The sequence below is a fragment of the Coregonus clupeaformis genome, chromosome 11 (assembly GCF_020615455.1).
Source record: "Coregonus clupeaformis isolate EN_2021a chromosome 11, ASM2061545v1, whole genome shotgun sequence".
NCBI classification, from domain to species: domain Eukaryota; kingdom Metazoa; phylum Chordata; class Actinopteri; order Salmoniformes; family Salmonidae; genus Coregonus; species Coregonus clupeaformis.
Window position 1 is genome coordinate 28456984 of NC_059202.1, and position 22504 is coordinate 28479487.

Below are 22504 nucleotides of genomic sequence, written 5' to 3' on the forward strand. Positions count from 1 at the left end.
TCAAAGCATGCCAGGGATCTGCTTCCCCTAATCCATCAGAGAAGTTGCTCTGTGCTCCGCTCGCTGGGAAGGAGCTGGCCATGGAATGAGATGTGTAATGGAAAAGACTCCCCAGTTATCTTTACATTCAGCTAGACCACTTAATATTAAGAGGAGAGGAGAATCCAGATATATATCTAGATAGAGGAGAATCCAGAAATACACTGCTCAAAAAAATAAAGGGAACACTTAAACAACACATCCTAGATCTGAATGAATGAAATAATCTTATTAAATACTTTTTTCTTTACATAGTTGAATGTGCTGACAACAAAATCACACAAAAATTATCAATGGAAATCAAATGTATCAACCCATGGAGGTCTGGATTTGGAGTCACCCTCAAAATTAAAGTGGAAAACCACACTACAGGCTGATCCAACTTTGATGTAATGTCCTTAAAACAAGTCAAAATTAGGCTCAGTAGTGTGTGTGGCCTCCACGTGCCTGTATGACATCCCTACAACGCCTGGGCATGCTCCTGATGAGGTGGCGGATGGTCTCCTGAGGGATCTCCTCCCAGACCTGGACTAAAGCATCCGCCAACTCCTGGACAGTCTGTGGTGCAACGTGGCGTTGGTGGATGGAGGCGAGACATGATGTCCCAGATGTGCTCAATTGGATTCAGGTCTGGGGAACGGGCGGGCCAGTCCATAGCATCAATGCCTTCCTCTTGCAGGAACTGCTGACACACTCCAGCCACATGAGGTCTAGCATTGTCTTGCATTAGGAGGAACCCAGGGCCAACCGCACCAGCATATGGTCTCACAAGGGGGTCTGAGGATCTCATCTCGGTACCTAATGGCAGTCAGGCTACCTCTGGCGAGCACATGGATGGCTGTGCGGCCCCCCAAAGAAAATGCCACCCCACACCATGACTGACCCACCGCCAAACCGGTCATGCTGGAGGATGTTGCAGGCAGCAGAACGTTCTCCACGGCGTCTCCAGACTCTGTCACGTCTGTCACATGTGCTCAGTGTGAACCTGCTTTCATCTGTGAAGAGCACAGGGCACCAGTGGTGAATTTGCCAATCTTGGTGTTCTCTGGCAAATGCCAAACGTCCTGCACGGTGTTGGGCTGTAAGCACAACCCCCACCTGTGGACGTCGGGCCCTCATACCACCCCCATGGAGTCTGTTTCTGACCGTTTGAGCAGACACATGCACATTTGTGGCCTACTGGAGGTCATTTTGCAGGGCTCTGGCAGTGCTCCTCCTGCTCCTCCTTGCACAAAGGCGGAGGTAGCGGTCCTGCTGCTGGGTTGTTGCCCTCCTACGGCCTCCTCCACGTCTCCTGATGTACTGGCCTGTCTCCTGGTAGCGCCTCCATGCTCTGGACACTACGCTGACAGACACAGCAAACCTTCTTGCCACAGCTCGCATTGATGTGCCATCCTGGATGAGCTGCACTACCTGAGCCACTTGTGTGGGTTGTAGACTCCGTCTCATGCTACCACTAGAGTGAAAGCACCACCAGCATTCAAAAGTGACCAAAACATCAGCCAGGAAGCATAGGAACTGAGAAGTGGTCTGTGGTCACCACCTACAGAACCACTCCTTTATTGGGGGTGTCTTGCTAATTGCCTATAATTTCCACCTGTTGTCTATTCCATTTGCACAACAGCATGTGAAATGTATTGTCAATCAGTGTTGCTTCCTAAGTGGACAGTTTGATTTCACAGAAGTGTGATTGACTTGGAGTTACATTGTGTTGTTTAAGTGTTCCCTTTATTTTTTTGAGCAGTGTATATCTAGATAGAGGAGAATCCAGATATCTAGATAGAGGAGAATCCAGATATATATCTAGATAGAGTAGAATCCAGATATACAGTGCATTCGGAAAGTATTCAGACCCCTTCCCTTTTTCCACATTTTGTTATGTTACAGCCTTATTCTAAAATTGATTAAATAAATAAAAATCCTTATCAGTCTACACACAATACCCCATAATGACAAAGTGAAAACAGGTTATTAGAAATGTTTGCAAATTTATAAAACATTTCAAATAGAAATACCTTATTAACATAAGTATTCAGACCCTTTGCTATGAGATTCGAAATTGAGCTCAGGTGCATCCTGTTTCCATTGATCATCCTTGAGATGTTTCTACAACTTGATTAGAGTCCACCTGTGGTAAATTCAATTGATTGGACATGATTTGGAAAGGCACACACCTGTCTATTTAAGGTCCCACAGTTGACAGTGCATGTCAGAGCAAAACCAAGCCAGGAGGTCGAAGGAATTGTCCGTAGAGCTCAGAGACACTGATCTGGGGAAAGGTACCAACATATTCTGCAGCATTGAAGGTCCCCAAGAACACAGTGGCCTCCATCATTCTTAAATAGAAGAAGTTTGGAACCACCAAGACTCTTCCTAGAGCTGGCCGTTCGGCCAAACTGAGCAATCGGGGGAGAAGGGCCTTGGTCAGAGAGGTGACCAAGAACCCGATGGTCACTCTGACAGAGCTCCAGAGTTCCTATGTGGAGATGGGAGAACCTTCCAGAAGGACAACCATCTCTGCAACACTCCACCAATCAGCCCTTTATGGTAGAGTGGCCAGACGGAAGCCACTCCTCAGTAAAAGGCACATGACAACCCACTTGGAGTTTGCCAAAAGGCACCTAAAGGACTATCAGACCATGAGAAACAAGGTTCTCTGGTCTGATGAAACAAAGATTGAACTCTTTGGCCTGAATGCCAAGGGTCACGTCTGGAGGAAACATGGCACCATCCCTATGGTGAAGCATGGGGGTGGCAGCATCATGATGTGGGGATGTTTTTCAGCGGCAGGGACTGGGAGACTAGTCAGGATCGAGGGAAAGTTGAACGGAGCAAAGTACAGAGAGATCCTTGATGGAAACCTGCTCCAGAGCGCTCAGGACCTCAGACTGGGGTGAAGGTTCGCCTTCCAACAGGACAACAACCCTAAGCACACAGCCAAGACAATGCAGGAGTGGCTTTGGGACAAGTCTCTGAATATCCTTGAGTGGCCCAGCCAGAGCCCGGACTTGAACCCAATCGAACATCTCTGGAGAGACCTGAAAATAGCTGTGCAGCGAATCTCCCCATCCAACCTGACAGAGCTTGAGAGGATCTGTAGAGAAAAATGGGAGAAACTCCCCAAATACAGGTGTGCCAAGCTTGCAGCGTCATACCGAAGAAGACTCGAGGCTGTAATCGCTGTAAAAGGTGCTTCAACAAAGTTTTTTATTTTTAATACATTTGCAACAATTTCTAAAAACCTGTTTTTGCTTTGTCATTATGGGGTATTGTGTGTAGATTGATGAGGGAAAAAAACAATTTAATCAATTTTAGAATAAGGCTGTAACGTAACAAAATGTGGAAAAAGTCAAGGGGTCTGAATACTTTCCAAATGCACTGTAATTTAAAACGTCACACATAGCCTACATATCATTACCTACACACAAAATGTTTAGGTCAAATAGGGGAGAGGCGTTGTGCTGTGAGGTGTTGCTTTATCAGTTATTTTAAACCAGGTTTGCTGTTCATTTGAGCAATATGAGATGGAAGGAAGTTACATGCAATAATGGCTTTATATAATACTGTACGCTTTCTTGAATTTGTTCTGGATTTGGGGACTGTGAAAAGACACCTGGTGGGGTAAGTGTGTGTGTCAGAGCTGTGTGTAAGTTGAATATGCAAACAATTTGGAACTTTCAACACATTAATGTTTGTTATAAAAATAAGAAGTGATGCAGTCAGTCTCTTCTCAACTTTTAGCCAAGAGAGACTGGCATGCATAGTATTTATTTTAGCCCTCTGATTACAATGAAGAGCAAGACGTACCACTCTGTTCTGGGCCAACTGCAGCTTAACTAGGTCTTTCTTTGCAGCACGACTGGACAATAATCAAGATAAGACAAAACTAGAGCCTGCAGGACTTGCTTTTTGGTGTATGGTGTCAAAAAAGCAGAGCATCTCTTTATTACGGACAGACCTCTCCCCAATTTTACAACCATTGAATCTATATGTTTTGACCATGACAGTTTACAATCTAAGGTAATGCCAAGTAATTTAGTCTCCCAACTTGTTCGACAGCCACACAATTTCATAACCAGATTCATCTGAGGATTAGAGCTCAGGGAATGATTTGTACCAAATACAATGCTCTTAGTTTTAGAGATGTTCAGGGACAGTTTATTACTGGCCACACATTCCAAAACGGACTGCAACTACTTATTAAGGGTTTCAGTGACTTCATTAGCTGTGGTTGCTGATGCGTACTGTATATGGTTGAATCATCAGCATACATGGACACACATGCTTTGTTTAATGCCAGTGGAAGGTCATTGGTAAAAATAGAAAAGAGTAGAGGGCCTAGAGAGCTGCCCTGCGGTACACCACACCCTACATGTTTGACATTAGAGAGGCTTCCACTAAAGAAAACCCTCAGAGTTATATTAGATTAGATAGCTCTGAATCCACAATATGGCAGAGGTTGAAAAGCCATAACACATACGTTTTCTCAACAACAGGTTATGGTCAATAATATCAAAGGCTGCACTGAAATCTAACAGCTCCCAATATCTTATTATAATAAATGTATTTCAACCAATCATCAGTCATTTGTGTCAGTCAGTACATGTTGAGTGCCCTTCTCTATAAGCATGCCCAAAGTCTATTGTCAATTTGGTCAAATACAAACTTTTCCAACAGTTTGCTAAGAGCTGGCAACAAGCTGATTGGTCTGCTCTTAGAACCAGTAAAGGCAGCTTTACCACTCTTGGGTAGCGGAATGACTTTGGCTTCCCTCCAGGCCTGAGGACAAACACCTTTCTCTATACTCAGACTAAATATATGACAGATAGGAGTGGCTAATAAGTCAGCTACCATCCTCAGTAGCTTTCCATCTAAGTTGTGAAGTGCCAGGAGGTTTGTCATTATTGATTGATAACAATAATCTTTACACGTCGCCCACACTAACTTTACAAAATCCAAACTTACAATACATTTCTTTCATTATATGTTTTTTAATGCATGAGTTCGAAGGCTGACTGTTCGTTGTCGGCGTTTCCTGCCAAAGTTTGCCCACTTTGCCAATAAAGTAATCATTAAAATAATTGGCAACGTCAAATGGTTTTGTGATGAATAAGCCATCTGATTCGATGAAAGATGGAGTTGAATTTGTCTTTCTGCCCATCATTTTACTTAACAGTATGTTGTCTCATTACAACACTAGGGTCATACTAATGTTATAACAGTACATTGTCACATTAAAATACTACACTCGGCTGGCTCTCTTCCCCTGGTTCTCTTGTCAATCGTGCAGTATTCTTTAGGGAGCTTGGTATTTCCAATAGTGACTTCCTCTCCCGGATGTCTGTACCTCGGCTGAGTCTGAGTTGCGGGCCGTGGAGATGGACTGGGTCTTTGGCCGGAGCAAATGTCTTGTCTGCTGTCGCCGGTTACGGGAGGCTAATCAAAGAGAGAGGGCGACCAGATTCGGCGGGTACCCCCCCCGCCTGTGTCTGCCTTGGTCAAGCACCGCTTGCCTCTCTTCCCAGACTTGTCGATGAAAGGTCCGGTCCCACGTAAACTTTCGAGACTAGGCTAGCTAAACAAGCGCTGCATAGTGTGCTAGCCAGGTTAGCTAACTCACCGAGGCGAGCTAGCTACTGCTAGCTATTCCTGCCTCCCAAACAGTGGAGTTGCTGGGGTAGCTCTCTTATTTAGTACACGTAGCATTAAGTCGTTATTCTAAACGGACCGTGCTGCGGTCAAAGTGGCTAGCTAGCCCAGCTTAGACTAAAGAGCCTCCTGGCTAACGTCGGCTAGCATGCATAACATTCGGCGAATGAAACGTACTAGCTTTCCCCCGACGCTATGGCAACCCCATTCCTATTTACAATTCCTGGAGTTAGAAGTGGAGGAAGAGGGGCTTGCGTGCCCCTCCGATGAGGGAGCAGCACCCCCAGGCATTTGGCTCGGGTAACCCCCGGAGCGAGGGGCCTTAGCACGGTTCTGAGCTACCAGTGTACCCCTCCACAAAAAAAGATTACTGTGACAACAGTGCCCCCCACGTTTGGTTACGGTCAAACTGGGTACTACATCAGCCATTGCCGGAGCCCCCTGTGCACGTAAGGCGGCCGGGCTTCATGCAGGCTAAACAGGTTATGGGCTCTATAAGCGATTGGTTGTTGGTAGCGTAGTCGAGGGAATGAGCAGGGTTGAACATGACCACGCTGTTATCCACAGTCTCTGTGGTTCATATGAACCCCCGAAATGAGCCGTCTATCTCCAGCTCAACGCTTTTCATTCCTGGGAATTAGATTCAATTAAGAATTGCCGCTGTCTGTTACCGCAGAAGGGGTCCATTTTTATAATAATAATAATATGCCATTTAGCAGACGCTTTTATCCAAAGCGACTTAAAGTCATGCGTGCATACATTTTTTTTTTTGTGTATGGGTGGTCCCGGGGATCGAACCCACTACCTTGGCGTTACAAGCGCCGTGCTCTACCAGCTGAGCTACAGAGGACCACGGAGTGGTTAGTTGTCTGTCCCATTCCCAACTATGTTACAAGGTGCTTTGTCGCAAGTACCTATCTGACTGGTCGCTAGGTTAACCTCCATGATAACTTTTTTTCCCTGGGTCTATTTTTAATGCGTATGGTCCAGTGCTGGGTGCCAGATGGTTACCGCAACCCATCTTACCTCCTAAACCGAGTGAGGCTCGTTGTGATAACAACAATAACCAGTCGGGGTACAGTGAGGGGGGGAAAGTATTTGATCCCCTGCTGATTTTGTACGTTTGCCCACTGACAAAGAAATGATCAGTCTATAATTTTAATGGTAGGTTTATTTGACTATGCCCTACAGGTCTCTAGCTTTGAGCTATTTCCCTTTTCACCTCCTCCATTTGCTTCTGAGAAGCAACGGAGGTTCCGTGACCCGTGTCCAGTACAAGCTTTACGCAAGTACGTTGAGCGGACCCAGGATATCCGGTTATGTGACTGGCCTTTTGTCTGTTTTGCTTATCCAGGTCATGGCAGAGCGCTCTTTAAGCAGTGGCTCTCCCACTAGATTGTAGAGGCTATCTCCATGGCAGCAAGGGGCAAGGGGTTACCTAGCAGTGGCTATCTCCATGGCAGCAAGGGGCAAGGGGTTACCTAGCAGTGGCTATCTCCATGGCAGCAAGGGGCAAGGGGTTACCTAGCAGTGGCTATCTCCATGGCAGCAAGGGGCAAGGGGTTACCTAGCAGTGGCTATCTCCATGGCAGCAAGGGGCAAGGGGTTACCTAGCAGTGGCTATCTCCATGGCAGCAAGGGGCAAGGGGTTACCTAGCAGTGGCTATCTCCATGGCAGCAAGGGGCAAGGGGTTACCTAGCAGTGGCTATCTCCATGGCAGCAAGGGGCAAGGGGTTACCTAGCAGTGGCTATCTCCATGGCAGCAAGGGGCAAGGGGTTACCTAGCAGTGGCTATCTCCATGGCAGCAAGGGGCAAGGGGTTACCTAGCAGTGGCTATCTCCATGGCAGCAAGGGGCAAGGGGTTACCTAGCAGTGGCTATCTCCATGGCAGCAAGGGGCAAGGGGTTACCTAGCAGTGGCTATCTCCATGGCAGCAAGGGGCAAGGGGGTTACCTAGCAGTGGCTATCTCCATGGCAGCAAGGGGCAAGGGGTTACCTAGCAGTGGCTATCTCCATGGCAGCAAGGGGCAAGGGGTTACCTAGCAGTGTACACGCCAACTCCACCAGGGGTCTGGCGGAATCTTGGGCATTATTTAAAGGGTTGACTGTCGGGGATATTTGTGCTGCAGTGAGTTGAGCATCACCACACACTTTTTGTGAGGTTTTATTGCTTGGATGTCACTGCTACCCGTGTAGCCCACAGTGTGCTTACAGCTGGGACAGGGGAGTGTCATTAGGCAACGCACGGTGTGCGCAATACCCAGACTACCGCATCTTACATTTAAGTCATTTAGCAGACACTCTTATCCAGAGCGACTTATCTTGCAGGGTAGAGATCTGGGTGGTCTGCCATGGGTTGTGTTGTACCGAGAGCACTGACTGAAAAGGAACGTAACGTTATGACTATAACTATGGTTGAAGGACAGAAACACCTGTTTGGTCCCGCGCCGCCTGGTTCTGGGCTCGGTGAAGAGCGGGACTCAATGGAAGAAATCTATCTGAGCCTCAGGGGGTTATCACTTGTGGAAGCCGGCGCTTCCAGCGAGACATGGATTACATTGGCCTTGTCAGGCGTGATTTTAGTTAATCACTCAAAGTTGCGAGAGTGCGAATCCATAGTTGCGTTGTACCTCGTTTCCCTCCTTCAGGGAACAGTAGTTATAGTCATAACATTACATTTGTGTCTGTGTGAAAGATAAACAAACACAGAAAACCTATAGCGATGCTAGCTATTCAAGCGCATTGACTAATTGTAAATGGACCAATTTCATCAATGTTCCACTTGATAAACTGCAATGGTACGCCACAGTCTCCATTTTAGAACATGACTAGGTCTAGCCTGGCTTACAGATGAGACATTACAGTACATATGTAGGATCTTAATTTGAGCCAGTTTGCTACAGCAGGAAAATAATCCTTCAGCAACAGGAAATGTGAATTATTATGTGGATTCTAATTAATGGACATTTTTGTAGGGGTTGATAAATTTTTCGTTAGGGCAAATCAAATGTGAAATTTCAAAGTGGAAATTATAAACTTTAGAAGCCATTTTAAAAACTCAAAAGCACTACTAGTTTGCATTTCCTGCTTTGCAGGAAAATTCTCAGCAACAAAAGAGTGACCAAATTAAGATCCTACATCTGTATCTGCATCCCAAATGACACCATATAATAGGGTGCTAAACACAGCTTGGTGTAATGCAGGTATTTATCACATTATCAACAGAGATGTAAATAGATTATTGCTTCACAAGTCGTCTAATAGAAAGAATATTGACTGTGAAAAGAAGAAACGCATCACGTCCCCGTGTAGCTCAGTTGGTAGAGCGTGGCGCTTGCAACGCCAGGGTTGTGGGTTTGTTTCCCACGGGGGGGATAATGGGTATGAAAAATGTATGCACTCACTAACTGTAAGTCGCTCTGGATAAGAGCGTCTGCTAAATGACTAAAATGTAATTACAGAAGTAACTACTGTTAAACGTTTGACAGACATATTTTTTATATATACAGTTGAAGTCGGAAATTTATATACACTAAGGTTGGAGTCATTAAAACTTTTTTGTTAACAAACTATAGCTTTGGCAAGTCGGTTAGGACATCTACTTTGTGCATGACACAAGTCATTTTTCCAACAATTGTTTACAGACAGATTATTTCACTTATAATTCACTGTATCACAATTCCAGTGGGTCAGAAGTTTACATACACTAAGTTGACTGTGCCTTTAAACAGCTTGTAAAATTCCAGAAAATCAATTGAGTCAATTGGAGGTGTACCTGTGGATGTATTTCAAGGCCTACCTTCAAACTCAGTGCCTCTTTGCTTGACATCATGGGAAAATCAAAAGAAATCAGCCAAGACCTCAGAAAAAAATGTGTAGACCTCCACGTCTGGTTCAACCATGGGAGCAATTTCCAAACGCCTGAACGTACCACGTTCATCTGTACAAACAATAGTACGCAAGTATAAACACCATGGGACCACGCAGCCGTCATACCGCTCAGGAAGAAGACGTGTTCTGTCTCCTAGAGATGAATGTACATTGGTGCGAAAAGTGCAAATCAATCCCAGAACAACAGCAAAGGACCTTGTGCAGATGCTGGAGGAAACAGGTACAAAAGTATCTATATCCACAGTAAAACAAGTCCTATATCGACATAACCTGAAAGGCTGCTCAGCAAGGAAGAAGCCACTGCTCCAAAACCGCCATAAAAAAGCCAGACTACGGTTTACAACTGCACATGGGGACAAAGATCGTATCTTTTGGAGAAATGTCCTCTGGTCTGATGAAACAAAAATAGCACTGTTTGGCCATAATGACCATTGTTATGTTTGGAGGAAAAAGGGGTATGCTTGCAAGCCGAAGAACACCATCCCAACCGTGAAGCACGGGGTGGCAGCATCATGCTGTGGGGGTGCTTTGCTGCAGGAGTAGCCCACTGAGGGTGACACTGATTTTAAAGTTGTAGGTAGGGCTACCCTGACCCCCGGAGAGAGCTGGTCTGACATCATAACCATGAATAAACCTATTTCCCTACATGATGAGATGTAACAAGGCTTCAAGTTGTCTCATAACAGGGTGTGGAGTTGTGGAGCCTGTTAGGGACAAACTGAGCCAAGATAAGCCAGAGATAAGTTGGTCATCATAGAAACAGCCATCCATCAGTCTATCTTTTGAACATAACCTTTTCATGGGATCATATATTTTTTTATTATGGGCCATTTTACAACGCTCTTCACAATGGAAATTACCAAATTACTTAGTCATCATCTGCAGAGAGAGAGAGAGAGAGAGAGAGAGAGAGAGAGAGAGAGAGAGAGAGAGAGAGAGAGAGAGAGAGAGAGAGAGAGAGAGAGAGAGAGAGAGAGAGAGAGAGAGAGAGAGAGAGAGAGAGAGAGAGAGAGAGAGAGAGAGGGGGAGGAGAGAGAGAGAGAGAGAGAGAGAGAGAGAGAGAGAGAGAGAGAGAGAGAGAGAGAGAGAGAGAGAGAGAGAGAGAGAGAGAGAGAGAGAGAGAGAGAGAGAGAGAGAGAGAGAGAGAGAGAGAGAGAGAGAGAGAGAGAGAGAGAGAGAGAGAGAGAGAGAGAGAGAGAGAGAGAGGGGGAAGAGAGAGAGAGAGAGAGAGAGACTGGAAACCTGGGTGTGTCTCATGCAATTCACATAATTCTTTATTTCTCTCTTTTAAACCAAGCACCTAAACACCACCAAATTCATATATCAACTGTAGCCAACATAGCAATCATAAAAATATCAATTATTGTCAAACTGGACAGCAAAAAACTCAAAATGTTATGCCCCTGCTTTGCATTAAGTGTTATCAAAACAATAAATATCCCAAACAATGAAATGCATTGACTGACATTATAAATATCTTATAATTAACATTTTATAATGAACATCTTATAAATGAACATCTTATATTGATCTCTGGACTATTTGTGACTGATATAACAAAAACAAAACTAGCTTGTCATTTTCATATAGAAAATGTAGTCAATTCTCAATCATGTTAGGCTAGTAAGTGAAACATATAGGCTATATAGATATAGAGATCATTGAAATTCACTCAGCCAGTGAACACCCAGCAGGTCACATAATCTACAAATGGGAAGATAACTTCTCCCAAGGCTTCTGGATGACTTACCGCTTTGCTCTCCCAGAAATACCAGTTTGAATTTTCTTAAGGGGTTGCCAAAGTCACTACCCACAGACATGTTTTTAGGGTTGAATTTTCTAAACGAGTCGGATGATGAGATGCTCTTCTTTCCCAGCGGTCGGTCCGGGGGCTGTGGTGTTGTGGTGCTGATGATGTTCAAACTGAAACGCGACGCCTTAATCCGTTCAACCTGCTCGCGCTCTCCCTCCGCGAGCGTTGCTGTTATTTTTTTTTATGCCGATCTGCGCCTGCGCGGCCTCTCCTCGCTCTCCGGTCCGCCGCCCGCTCCTTTCTGCTGACACATGACGTCATGCGAAACCGGAGTGAGGAAAACCTTTCCCCTAGTCTTGTGTACAACGTCTTCGATTATTCGTTACATTAGCCCTCCTGTGTTTCTGAACCCCTTCTCGAACTTTCTCTCTCTGTAGCACTTCAGTTACTAATATATATATTGCATCGCCAGGCTTGCAACGCCAGGGTTGTGGGTTCGATTCACACGGGGAGCCAGTATGAAAAATGTATGCACTCACTAACTGTAAGTCGCTCTGGATAAGAGCGTCTGCTAAATGACTAAGATGTAAAAAAAAAAAATGTATACACACACATAGAGAGAGAGACTCACACTCTCCCCAGACACACACACAGAGAGAGAGAGACTCACACTCTCCCCAGACACACACACAGAGAGAGAGACTCATGCTCTCTTAACTTTTCCTTCACAATATAAACAAAATTGTATTATTTACATGAGTCATTTGGTGCTGAATATAACGCACATACATGAAGATGATCTAAATGGATCATAATATTGTATTACAATTATATTTAAACAAGAGAACAATTATTTAAACAGTGTCATTGATATTTGATGCATAGCATGTTATTGTGTTTAAAGCGGATGTCATATGTTGATCATATGATTATTATGTTACCATTATTTGTATAAAACTCTATATAATGCTCACTAAATGCCTCTGTGTAAGAGACAAACATCTATAATAAATGTGAATATTAAGCTAGATTGAAACCTGAATCGACAACATCCCTGGGTTAACAGCAAGTATACAGTTGATATACAAGTATAGAGTTGATATACAGTCCTGTGTAGCTCAGTTGGTAGAGCATGGCGCTTGCAACGCCAGGGTTGTGGGTTCGATTCCCACGGGGGACCAGTATGAAAACATTTATGCACTCACTAACTGTATGTCTAGCGTCTGCTAAATGACTAAAATGTAAATATACAAGTATACAGTTGATACACAAGTATACTAGTGTAGAGTACAGTTCTCTCTGTTGAAAAGCACAGTGGACCTCAGGGCAAAACTGGTTGAGAAAACCAGCTAAGCCCACTGGGAGTTAAGTCATGTGAGACGCTTATATAGGTCTGGCTGCTCAGAGTTGTATCATAATGGTCCCTCCGGTGTATTCAGACCCTGCATTAGCAGACCATTGAAAGGCACAGTGGACCTCAGAGGCAGGTGAGTCTCTCCTCTCCTGTAAGACAGGTTAGATCGTAGTAAGGTGGTGGATTTGGACCAGTCTCCATCACGCCAGGAGCCAGGTGGTCAGTGGTATCACAGTGGTCCGTCTGGCTGTTTCTCCAGGCTGTATTCCCTGGTCCTCTGGACCTTCCATCCCACCACCCCCAGCAGGAAGATCCCCATCAGCTTGAAGGCCACCTGCAGACCCAGGTACCTGCAGAGATACATCACTGAATCAACCAACAAATAAGTCAACCAATCATTATCACTTGTATAAACGAGGCATGCCAAAAGTAGTATGAGTCCTTTTTTTCTTACCTGTTCCTCAGTATGTTATTGTCATAGTAACCACAGCCCAGCCGGTTGCCACAGGCATGTTTCCACCAGATACAGGCGCTGTCGATGGTCATGCCGAACAGGGCTGGGGCTGGCAACCAGGCTAGAATAGAGAAGGACAGGATCACATAATATATAAATCATATTATATACAGGAGCTGTGTCATGCCGAACAGGGCTGGGGCTGGTAAACAGGCTGTTATAAAATAACACTTAACTGTCAACATTGACTAGACACTGAGAGGATCTTATTCAGTAGAGCAGGGTTCTTCAATCCTGGTCCTGGAGGGCCGAAACACCTCTGTTTTTCATCCTCTCCTTCTAATCAGGGGCTAATTCAGACCTGGGAAAACCAGGTGAGTGCAATTAACTACCAGGTAGAAATAAAAAACAGAAGTGTTTCGGCCCTCCAGGACCAGGATTGAAGAACCCTGCAGTAGAGGATCAGATATCACAACTCTTATTCGCTTCTGCAGATCTCAGTGTGGTTCAAATTAGTTGTCGTCCACTGGAGGGCGCTCTAACACTACATTGATGTATACATTACTACGTTCCGTTTTGTGTTGTTTTAACAACATACTTCGACCGTCATCTGTCTTTATGAAGTATACATCCAAAGAGGACACTTACCAAGCACTCTCATGAGCAGAAACTGGACTCCTATGGCAAAAGATTTCTCTTCATGGGGAACAGTTCTGAAACAATTCAAGCAAAGACAACACAAACAGTTCATTTACAATATCACACTGAATAGTCCTGTTCAATGTCTTGCTCTCTCTTTGCACTCATAAAAAGTATTCCACATCAAATCAAATTTAATGAAATTAAACTATATACAGTGCATTCGGAAAGTATTCAGACCCTTTGACTTTTTCCACATTTTGTTACGTTACAGCCTTATTCTAAAATTGATTAACTTGTTTTTTTGTCCTCATCAATCTACATAGAAAAAAACATTTTTTTTGACATTTTAGCATTTTTATAATTAAAAGAACCCCGGAAATATCACATTTATTTAAGTATTCAGACCCTTCACTCAGTACTTTGTTGAAGCACCTTTGGCAGCGATTAGAGCCTTGAGTCTTCTTGGGTATGACGCTACAAGCTTGGCACACCTGTATTTGGGGAGTTTCTCCCATTCTTCGCTCCAGATCCTCTCAAGCTCTGTCAGGTTGGATAGGGAGCGTCGCTGCACAGCTATATTCAAGTCTCTCCAGAGATGTTCGATCAGGTTCAAGTCCGGGCTCTGGCTGGGCCACTCAAGGACATTCAGAGACTTGTCCCGAAGCCACTTCTGCGTTGTCTTGGCTGTGTACTTAGGGTTGTTGTCCTGTTGGAAGGTGAACCTGGTTTCATCAGACCAGAGAATCTTGTATTTCATGGTCTGAGAGTCCTTTAGGTGTCTTTTGGCAAACTCCAAGCGGGCTGTCATGTGCCTTTTACTGAGGAGTGGCTACCATCTGGCCACGCTACCATAAATGCCTGATTGGTGGAGTGCTGCAGAGATGGTTGTCCTTCTGGAAGGTTCTCCCATCTCCACAGAGGAACTTTGGAGCTCTGTCAGAGTGACCATCGGGTTCTTGGTCACCTCCATGACCAAGGCCCTTCTCCCCTGATTGCTCAGTTTGGCCGGGCGGCCAGCTCTAGGAATAGTCTTGGTGGTTCCAAACTTTTTCCATTTAAGAATGATGGAGGCCACTGTGTTCTTGGGGACCTTCAATGCTGCAGAAATGTTTTGGTACCCTTCCCCAGATCTGTGCCTCGACACAATCCTATCTCGGAGCTCTACGGACAATTCCTTCAACCTAATGGCTTGGTTTGTGCTCTGACATGCACTGTCAACTGTGGGACGTTATATAGACAGGTGTGTGCCTTTCCAAATCATGTCCAATCAATTGAATTTACCACAGGTGGACTCCAATCAAGTTGTAGAAACATCTCAATGATTATCAATGGAAACAGGATGCACCTGAGCTCATAGCAATGGGTCTGAATACTTATGTTTTCACTTTGTCATTATGGGGTATTGTGTGTAGATTGATGAGGAAAATATTAAATGTAATCAATTTTAGAATAAGGCTGTAATGTAACAAAATGTGGGAAAAGTCAAGGGGTCTGAAAACATTCAGAAGGCACTGTAAATATATTATTTACCTGAAGACCATCATATAGATGGGGTTGTGTGTTAGGGAGGGAGGTTACCTGAGGACCATCATATAGATGGGGTTGTGTGTTAGGGAGGGATGTTACCTGAGGACCATCATATAGATGGGGTTGTGTGTGAGGGAGGGAGGTTACCTGAGGACCATCATATAGATGGGGTTGTGTGTGAGGGAGGGAGGTTACCTGAGGACCATCATATAGATGGGGTTGTGTGTTAGGGAGGGAGGTTACCTGAGGACCATCATATAGATGGGGTTGTGTGTTAGGGAGGGAGGTTACCTGAGGACCATCATATAGAGGGGGTTGTGTGTGAGGGAGGGAGGTTACCTGAGGACCATCATATAGATGGGGTTGTGTGTTAGGGAGGCGATCATTCCGGCCAGAGAGATGATGAACATGACAGGAAGCAGGAAGTGAGGACATTGGTTGGGGCAGGGTCCGGGGCGGGCAGTACCCTGGCTGTGACCTGTACAGATGCAGTCCGTGTACTCCTACAGCAGGAGAACAGAGAAGACACCGGTATCATTACGTAAAGATAGACTATATATGCAATACATTTTCCAGCAACATTTTAAAAAGAAAATTGACAGATCCTTGTTTTCGTTAAGACAATGGCAACATTGTGAATGATTGAAACCCTATATTGACTTCAAAGGACTGTATACTTTACTCAATTAACATTTACAACATTAAACTAGTGTTACCTTTTCGTCTGAATTGATTGAAGTCTAACTAATTTAGTCCAGTCTTCAACATAATGGCCATGCGTGGGGGTTACCATATACATATGACTATAACTCTATTAGCTGCTCAACAGTCATCTTGGTAGTGGATTACTTACTGACTTTAACCTCTATGGCAGGACTGCCCAACCCTGTTCCTGGAGAGCTACCGTCCTGTAGGTTTTTGCTCCAACCCTAATCTAGCACCCCCCGATTCTAATAATTAGCAGGTTGATAAGATGAATCAGGTTAGTAACACTTGGGGTTGGAGCGAAAACCTACGGGAGGGTAGCTCTCCCAGGAACAGGGTTGGGCAAGTCCTGCTCTACGGGATTGGTGTCCCGTATACGGGACGGTTGAGCTAACGTGCGCTAATGTGATTAGCATGACTGTTGTAAGTAACAGCAAACTTTCCAGGACATAGACATGTCTTATATGGGCAGAAAGCTTAAAATCTTGTTAATCTAAATGCACTGTCCAATTTACAGTAGCTATTACAGTGAAAAAAATACCATGCTATTGTTGAGGAGAGTGCACAACAACAAAACACGTTAAGGGGTTAACATCTCGAAGTGGTTTTACTTCACTTAAAACACTTCCTCTGTGTCCCAGGGCTGATTACAGATCGATCGGACTGGCCCATTGATTGTTAGCCATCCACATGGTGTAGCTGTACTGGGCTCCCGAGTGGCGCAGCGGTCTAAGGCACTGCATCTCAGTGCTTGAGGCGTCGATACAGACCCCCCTGGTTCGATTCCAGGCTGTATTGCAACCGGCCGTGATTGGGAGTCCCATAGGGCGGCGCACAATTTGTCCGGGTTTGGCCGTCATTATAAATAAGAATTTGTTCTTAACTGACTTGCCTAGTTAAATAAAAAATGAACTGTAGGTAGAGACTGTAACACACAGTCAGTCAGTCACATAACGCTAGGTCTGGCCGGCTACCCTGCTGACCAATACACTTTTCTCCCTCCTAGACTAGGGAGTTTAATCAGTTCAAAACGGTTGAACATTTAGACCTATACAGAGTGGTTTTACGCTTGGTTCAATTATACCATGCTCTACTGCACCCGTAACTTCCTGTTGTCTTCATGCAAGCAAAGCCGCTGAATGTACCCTCATCAGAACCCTGAGATTAAATGACCACCCACGCACCAGAACCCTGAATCTGTTGTTGGGGTCTTTGGTGTAGTCTTTGCAGCCTGCATGGCAGGGAGACAGGTACTCAGTGTCGTCAGATCCACACACTGGGTTGAAGGCGTTAGCAGGACAGGAGCAGTTGGAATAACAGGTAGCCAGAGACCTGATGAGAAGAGAAGATGATTAGAGATGTTTAAAGAATGGTGTTGGTACCTCAATAGACTCATACCATTTTTCACACTATCGTGCCGAAATGTATTGCGCTTGCTCGGACATCGCCTTTTCACACTGTCCTTTCTAGCAGAAAAGCTCAGTACAACTCCGCTAGGCTTGGCTCAGCTCCGCTCAGCAGTGTGAAAAGGGCATTCATGTTTACTTAAGGGTTTTGTGATTACAGTGGAGGTTTGGGGTGGAGTTAAGTTCATCAGTAGAGCTCAGTGCCAAACCACATAACAGAAGACAACAGAGACATGGGGTTATGGGATGAAGGTCAGGGTTCTTGCTTATGTTATATGTTGTTCATTAGCCTCTGTTTGCTATCGTACTGTAGTAACAACATTCTAGTGTTTTGGGTTCACCGGTGGCACATCGCCAAACAATATCCTTGTCTTGGTCTTCTCAAAAAGCCATTCTTGTCCCATAAAGTTGCTAGTCTGGTTTTCAGTCTGTTGGTATCTGTCTGATAAAAGGTACAGGAAGTTTGTTATCCTCCCTGTTATGACCCCAAGGTCACCATCCTGAAACGGGCTTGTGCAAGTGTTTTACCAGGCACTTATCCAATTAATTAAAATGCTGCAGACAGTATGTCTCCACTGTTTAGCGTTTCTAGTGATAAGTGATAACTCCATTATGTTTGGCTTGGGCAGACTGTGTCTGAAGAACCCTAACTCCAGTCCCCATTACCTCCCAAGAACTCCCTGTCATTAAAAAAACGTCAGCTGACAAACTACAGACACATCAACATCATCCCCAGAAGCCCTCAGCACAACGACCCGACCAACCAGGACCTGGCCCAACCAACCAGGACATGGCCCGACCAACCAGGACATGGCCCGACCAACCAGGACATGGCCCGACCAACCAGGACATGGCCCGACCAACCAGGACATGACCTGACCAACCAGGACATGGCCCGACCAACCAGGACATGGCCCAATCAACCAGGACATGGCCCAACCAACCAGGACATGACCCAACCAAGCAGGACATGGCCCGACCAACCAGGACATGGCCCGACCAACCAGAACATGGCCCAATCAACCAGGACATGGCTCTCCAAAGATGTAACTGTTTTGCAAATATGCAGATTCCACCCCCACCCCTGACTCACCCTTGGAATTCATAGTTGACCTGTTCCACCCTCTGTGTGGGACAGCCCATGAAGAAGAGGGGGATGAGGAGGAGGACAGAGATGGAGAGCATGGCGACGGAGAAACGAGGGATGGCCTTCAGAGAGAGACCCAACCTCTTCATGATGACCCCACCCACCAGCATCCCCACGGCTACCGAAGGAAGGTTCACCGCACCTGAGGACGACACGACAGAGTGATCAGAGAAACCAGAGTTAAGATAAAATAAGATAAGATTAACATTATTGTCCCAGAGTGGAAATGTTTCTTGGACATGCAAGTGCTGCTGCTCCCTCAATAAATACACATACGCCAAAATAGATCATAAGACAGTAGAATAGATCATATGACAGTAGAATAGATCATATGACAGTAGAATAGATCATATGACAGTAGAATAGATCATATGACAGTAGAATAGATCATATGACAGTAGAATCTGACAGTAGAATAGATCATATGACAGTAGAATAGATCCTAAGACAGAATAGATCATATGACAGTAGAATATATCATAAGACAGTAGAATAGATTACAGTAGAATAGATCATATGACAGTAGAATAGATCATAAGACAGTAGAATAGATCATAAGACAGTAGAATAGATCATAAGACAGTAGAATAGATCATAAGACAGTAGAATAGATCATATGACAGTAGAATAGATCATATGACAGTAGAATAGATTACAGTAGAATAGATCATATGACAGTAGAATAGATCATATGACAGTAGAATAGATCATATGACAGTAGAATAGATCATATGACAGTAGAATAGATCATATGACAGTAGAATAGATTACAGTAGAATAGATCATATGACAGTAGAATAGATCATAAGACAGTATAATAGATCATATGACAGTAGAATAGATCATATGACAGTAGAATAGATCATATGACAGTAGAATAGATCATAAGACAGTAGAATATATCATATGACAGTAGAATAGATCATATGACAGTAGAATAGATCATATGACAGTAGAATAGATCATATGACAGTAGAATCTGACAGTAGAATAGATCATATGACAGTAGAATAGATCCTAAGACATTAGAATAGATCATATGACAGTAGAAAAGATCATAAGACAGTAGAATAGATTACAGTAGAATAGATCATAAGACAGTAGAATATATCATAAGACAGTAGAATAGATCATAAGACAGTAGAATAGATCATAAGACAGTAGAATAGATCATATGACAGTAGAATAGATCATATGACAGTAGAATAGATCATATGACAGTAGAATAGATCATATGACAGTAGAATAGATTACAGTAGAATAGATCATATGACAGTAGAATAGATCATATGACAGTAGAATAGATTACAGTAGAATAGATCATATGACAGTAGAATAGATCATATGACAGTAGAATAGATAATATGACAGTAGAATAGATCATATGACAGTAGAATAGATTACAGTAGAATAGATCATAAGACAGTATAATAGATCATATGACAGTAGAATAGATAATATGACAGTAGAATAGATCATATGACAGTAGAATAGATCATATGACAGTAGAATAGATTACAGTAGAATAGATCATAAGACAGTATAATAGATCATATGACAGTAGAATAGATCATATGACAGTAGAATAGATCATATGACAGTAGAATAGATCATATGACAGTAGAATAGATCATATGACAGTAGAATAGATTACAGTAGAATAGATCATAAGACAGTATAATAGATCATATGACAGTAGAATAGATCATATGACAGTAGAATAGATTACAGTAGAATAGATCATAAGACAGTATAATAGATCATATGACAGTAGAATAGATCATATGACAGTAGAATAGATCATAAGACAGTAGAATAGATCATAAGACAGTAGAATAGATCATATGACAGTAGAATAGATCATATGACAGTAGAATAGATCATAAGACAGTAGAATAGATCATATGACAGTAGAATAGATCATATGACAGTAGAATAGATCATATGACAGTAGAATAGATCATATGACAGTAGAATCTGACAGTAGAATAGATCATATGACAGTAGAATAGATCCTAAGACATTAGAATAGATCATATGACAGTAGAATAGATCATAAGACAGTAGAATAGATCATAAGACAGTAAGACAGTAGAATAGATCATAAGACAGTAGAATAGATCATAAGACAGTAAAATAGATCATAAGACAGTAGAATAGATCATATGACAGTAGAATAGATCATATGACAGTAGAATAGATCATATGACAGTAGAATAGATCATATGACAGTAGAATAGATAATATGACAGTAGAATAGATCATATGACAGTAGAATAGATTACAGTAGAATAGATCATAAGACAGTATAATAGATCATATGACAGTAGAATAGATAATATGACAGTAGAATAGATCATATGACAGTAGAATAGATCATATGACAGTAGAATAGATTACAGTAGAATAGATCATAAGACAGTATAATAGATCATATGACAGTAGAATAGATCATATGACAGTAGAATAGATCATATGACAGTAGAATAGATCATATGACAGTAGAATAGATCATATGACAGTAGAATAGATTACAGTAGAATAGATCATAAGACAGTATAATAGATCATATGACAGTAGAATAGATCATATGACAGTAGAATAGATTACAGTAGAATAGATCATAAGACAGTATAATAGATCATATGACAGTAGAATAGATCATATGACAGTAGAATAGATCATAAGACAGTAGAATAGATCATATGACAGTAGAATAGATCATATGACAGTAGAATAGATCATATGACAGTAGAATAGATCATATGACAGTAGAATCTGACAGTAGAATAGATCATATGACAGTAGAATAGATCCTAAGACATTAGAATACATCATATGACAGTAGAATAGATCATAAGACAGTAGAATAGATCATAAGACAGTAGAATAGATCATAAGACAGTAGAATAGATCATAAGACAGTAAAATAGATCATAAGACAGTAGAATAGATCATATGACAGTAGAATAGATCATATGACAGTAGAATAGATCATATGACAGTAGAATAGATTACAGTAGAATAGATCATATGACAGTAGAATAGATCATATGACAGTAGAATAGATTACAGTAGAATAGATCATATGACAGTAGAATAGATCATATGACAGTAGAATAGATAATATGACAGTAGAATAGATCATATGACAGTAGAATAGATTACAGTAGAATAGATCATAAGACAGTATAATAGATCATATGACAGTAGAATAGATAATATGACAGTAGAATAGATCATATGACAGTAGAATAGATCATATGACAGTAGAATAGATTACAGTAGAATAGATCATAAGACAGTATAATAGATCATATGACAGTAGAATAGATCATATGACAGTAGAATAGATCATATGACAGTAGAATAGATCATATGACAGTAGAATAGATCATATGACAGTAGAATAGATTACAGTAGAATAGATCATAAGACAGTATAATAGATCATATGACAGTAGAATAGATCATATGACAGTAGAATAGATTACAGTAGAATAGATCATAAGACAGTATAATAGATCATATGACAGTAGAATAGATCATATGACAGTAGAATAGATCATAAGACAGTAGAATAGATCATAAGACAGTAGAATAGATCATATGACAGTAGAATAGATCATATGACAGTAGAATAGATCATAAGACAGTAGAATAGATCATATGACAGTAGAATAGATCATATGACAGTAGAATAGATCATATGACAGTAGAATAGATCATATGACAGTAGAATCTGACAGTAGAATAGATCATATGACAGTAGAATAGATCCTAAGACATTAGAATAGATCATATGACAGTAGAATAGATCATAAGACAGTAGAATAGATCATAAGACAGTAGAATAGATCATAAGACAGTAGAATAGATCATAAGACAGTAAAATAGATCATAAGACAGTAGAATAGATCATATGACAGTAGAATA

General features: G+C 42.6%; 2 protein-coding genes across 3 annotated transcripts in view; both read right to left on the reverse strand.

Annotated features, from left to right (window-relative positions):
- LOC121537624 (ras-related protein Rab-6B) overlaps positions 1–11877 on the reverse strand; it is a 173370-nt gene extending 161493 nt beyond the window's left edge. Inside the window, exon 1 of the mRNA XM_041845208.1 lies at positions 11332–11877. Coding sequence (XP_041701142.1) covers positions 11332–11401 — 70 coding nt within the window. The 5' untranslated portion in view covers positions 11402–11877. The remainder of the gene's footprint in view (positions 1–11331) is intronic.
- A 634-nt stretch (positions 11878–12511) lies between these two features.
- Positions 12512–22504, reverse strand: part of LOC121537623 (solute carrier organic anion transporter family member 2A1) — a 119994-nt gene continuing 110001 nt past the window's right edge. For both annotated transcript variants that reach the window (XM_045223498.1, XM_041845207.1), the window contains 6 exons: positions 18516–18711; positions 17201–17348; positions 15651–15814; positions 13791–13855; positions 13143–13263; positions 12512–13038 (listed from right to left, as the gene is read on the reverse strand). In XM_045223498.1, the coding sequence (XP_045079433.1) occupies positions 12918–13038; positions 13143–13263; positions 13791–13855; positions 15651–15814; positions 17201–17348; positions 18516–18711 (815 nt within the window). In that variant the 3' untranslated portion in view covers positions 12512–12917. The remainder of the gene's footprint in view (positions 13039–13142; positions 13264–13790; positions 13856–15650; positions 15815–17200; positions 17349–18515; positions 18712–22504) is intronic.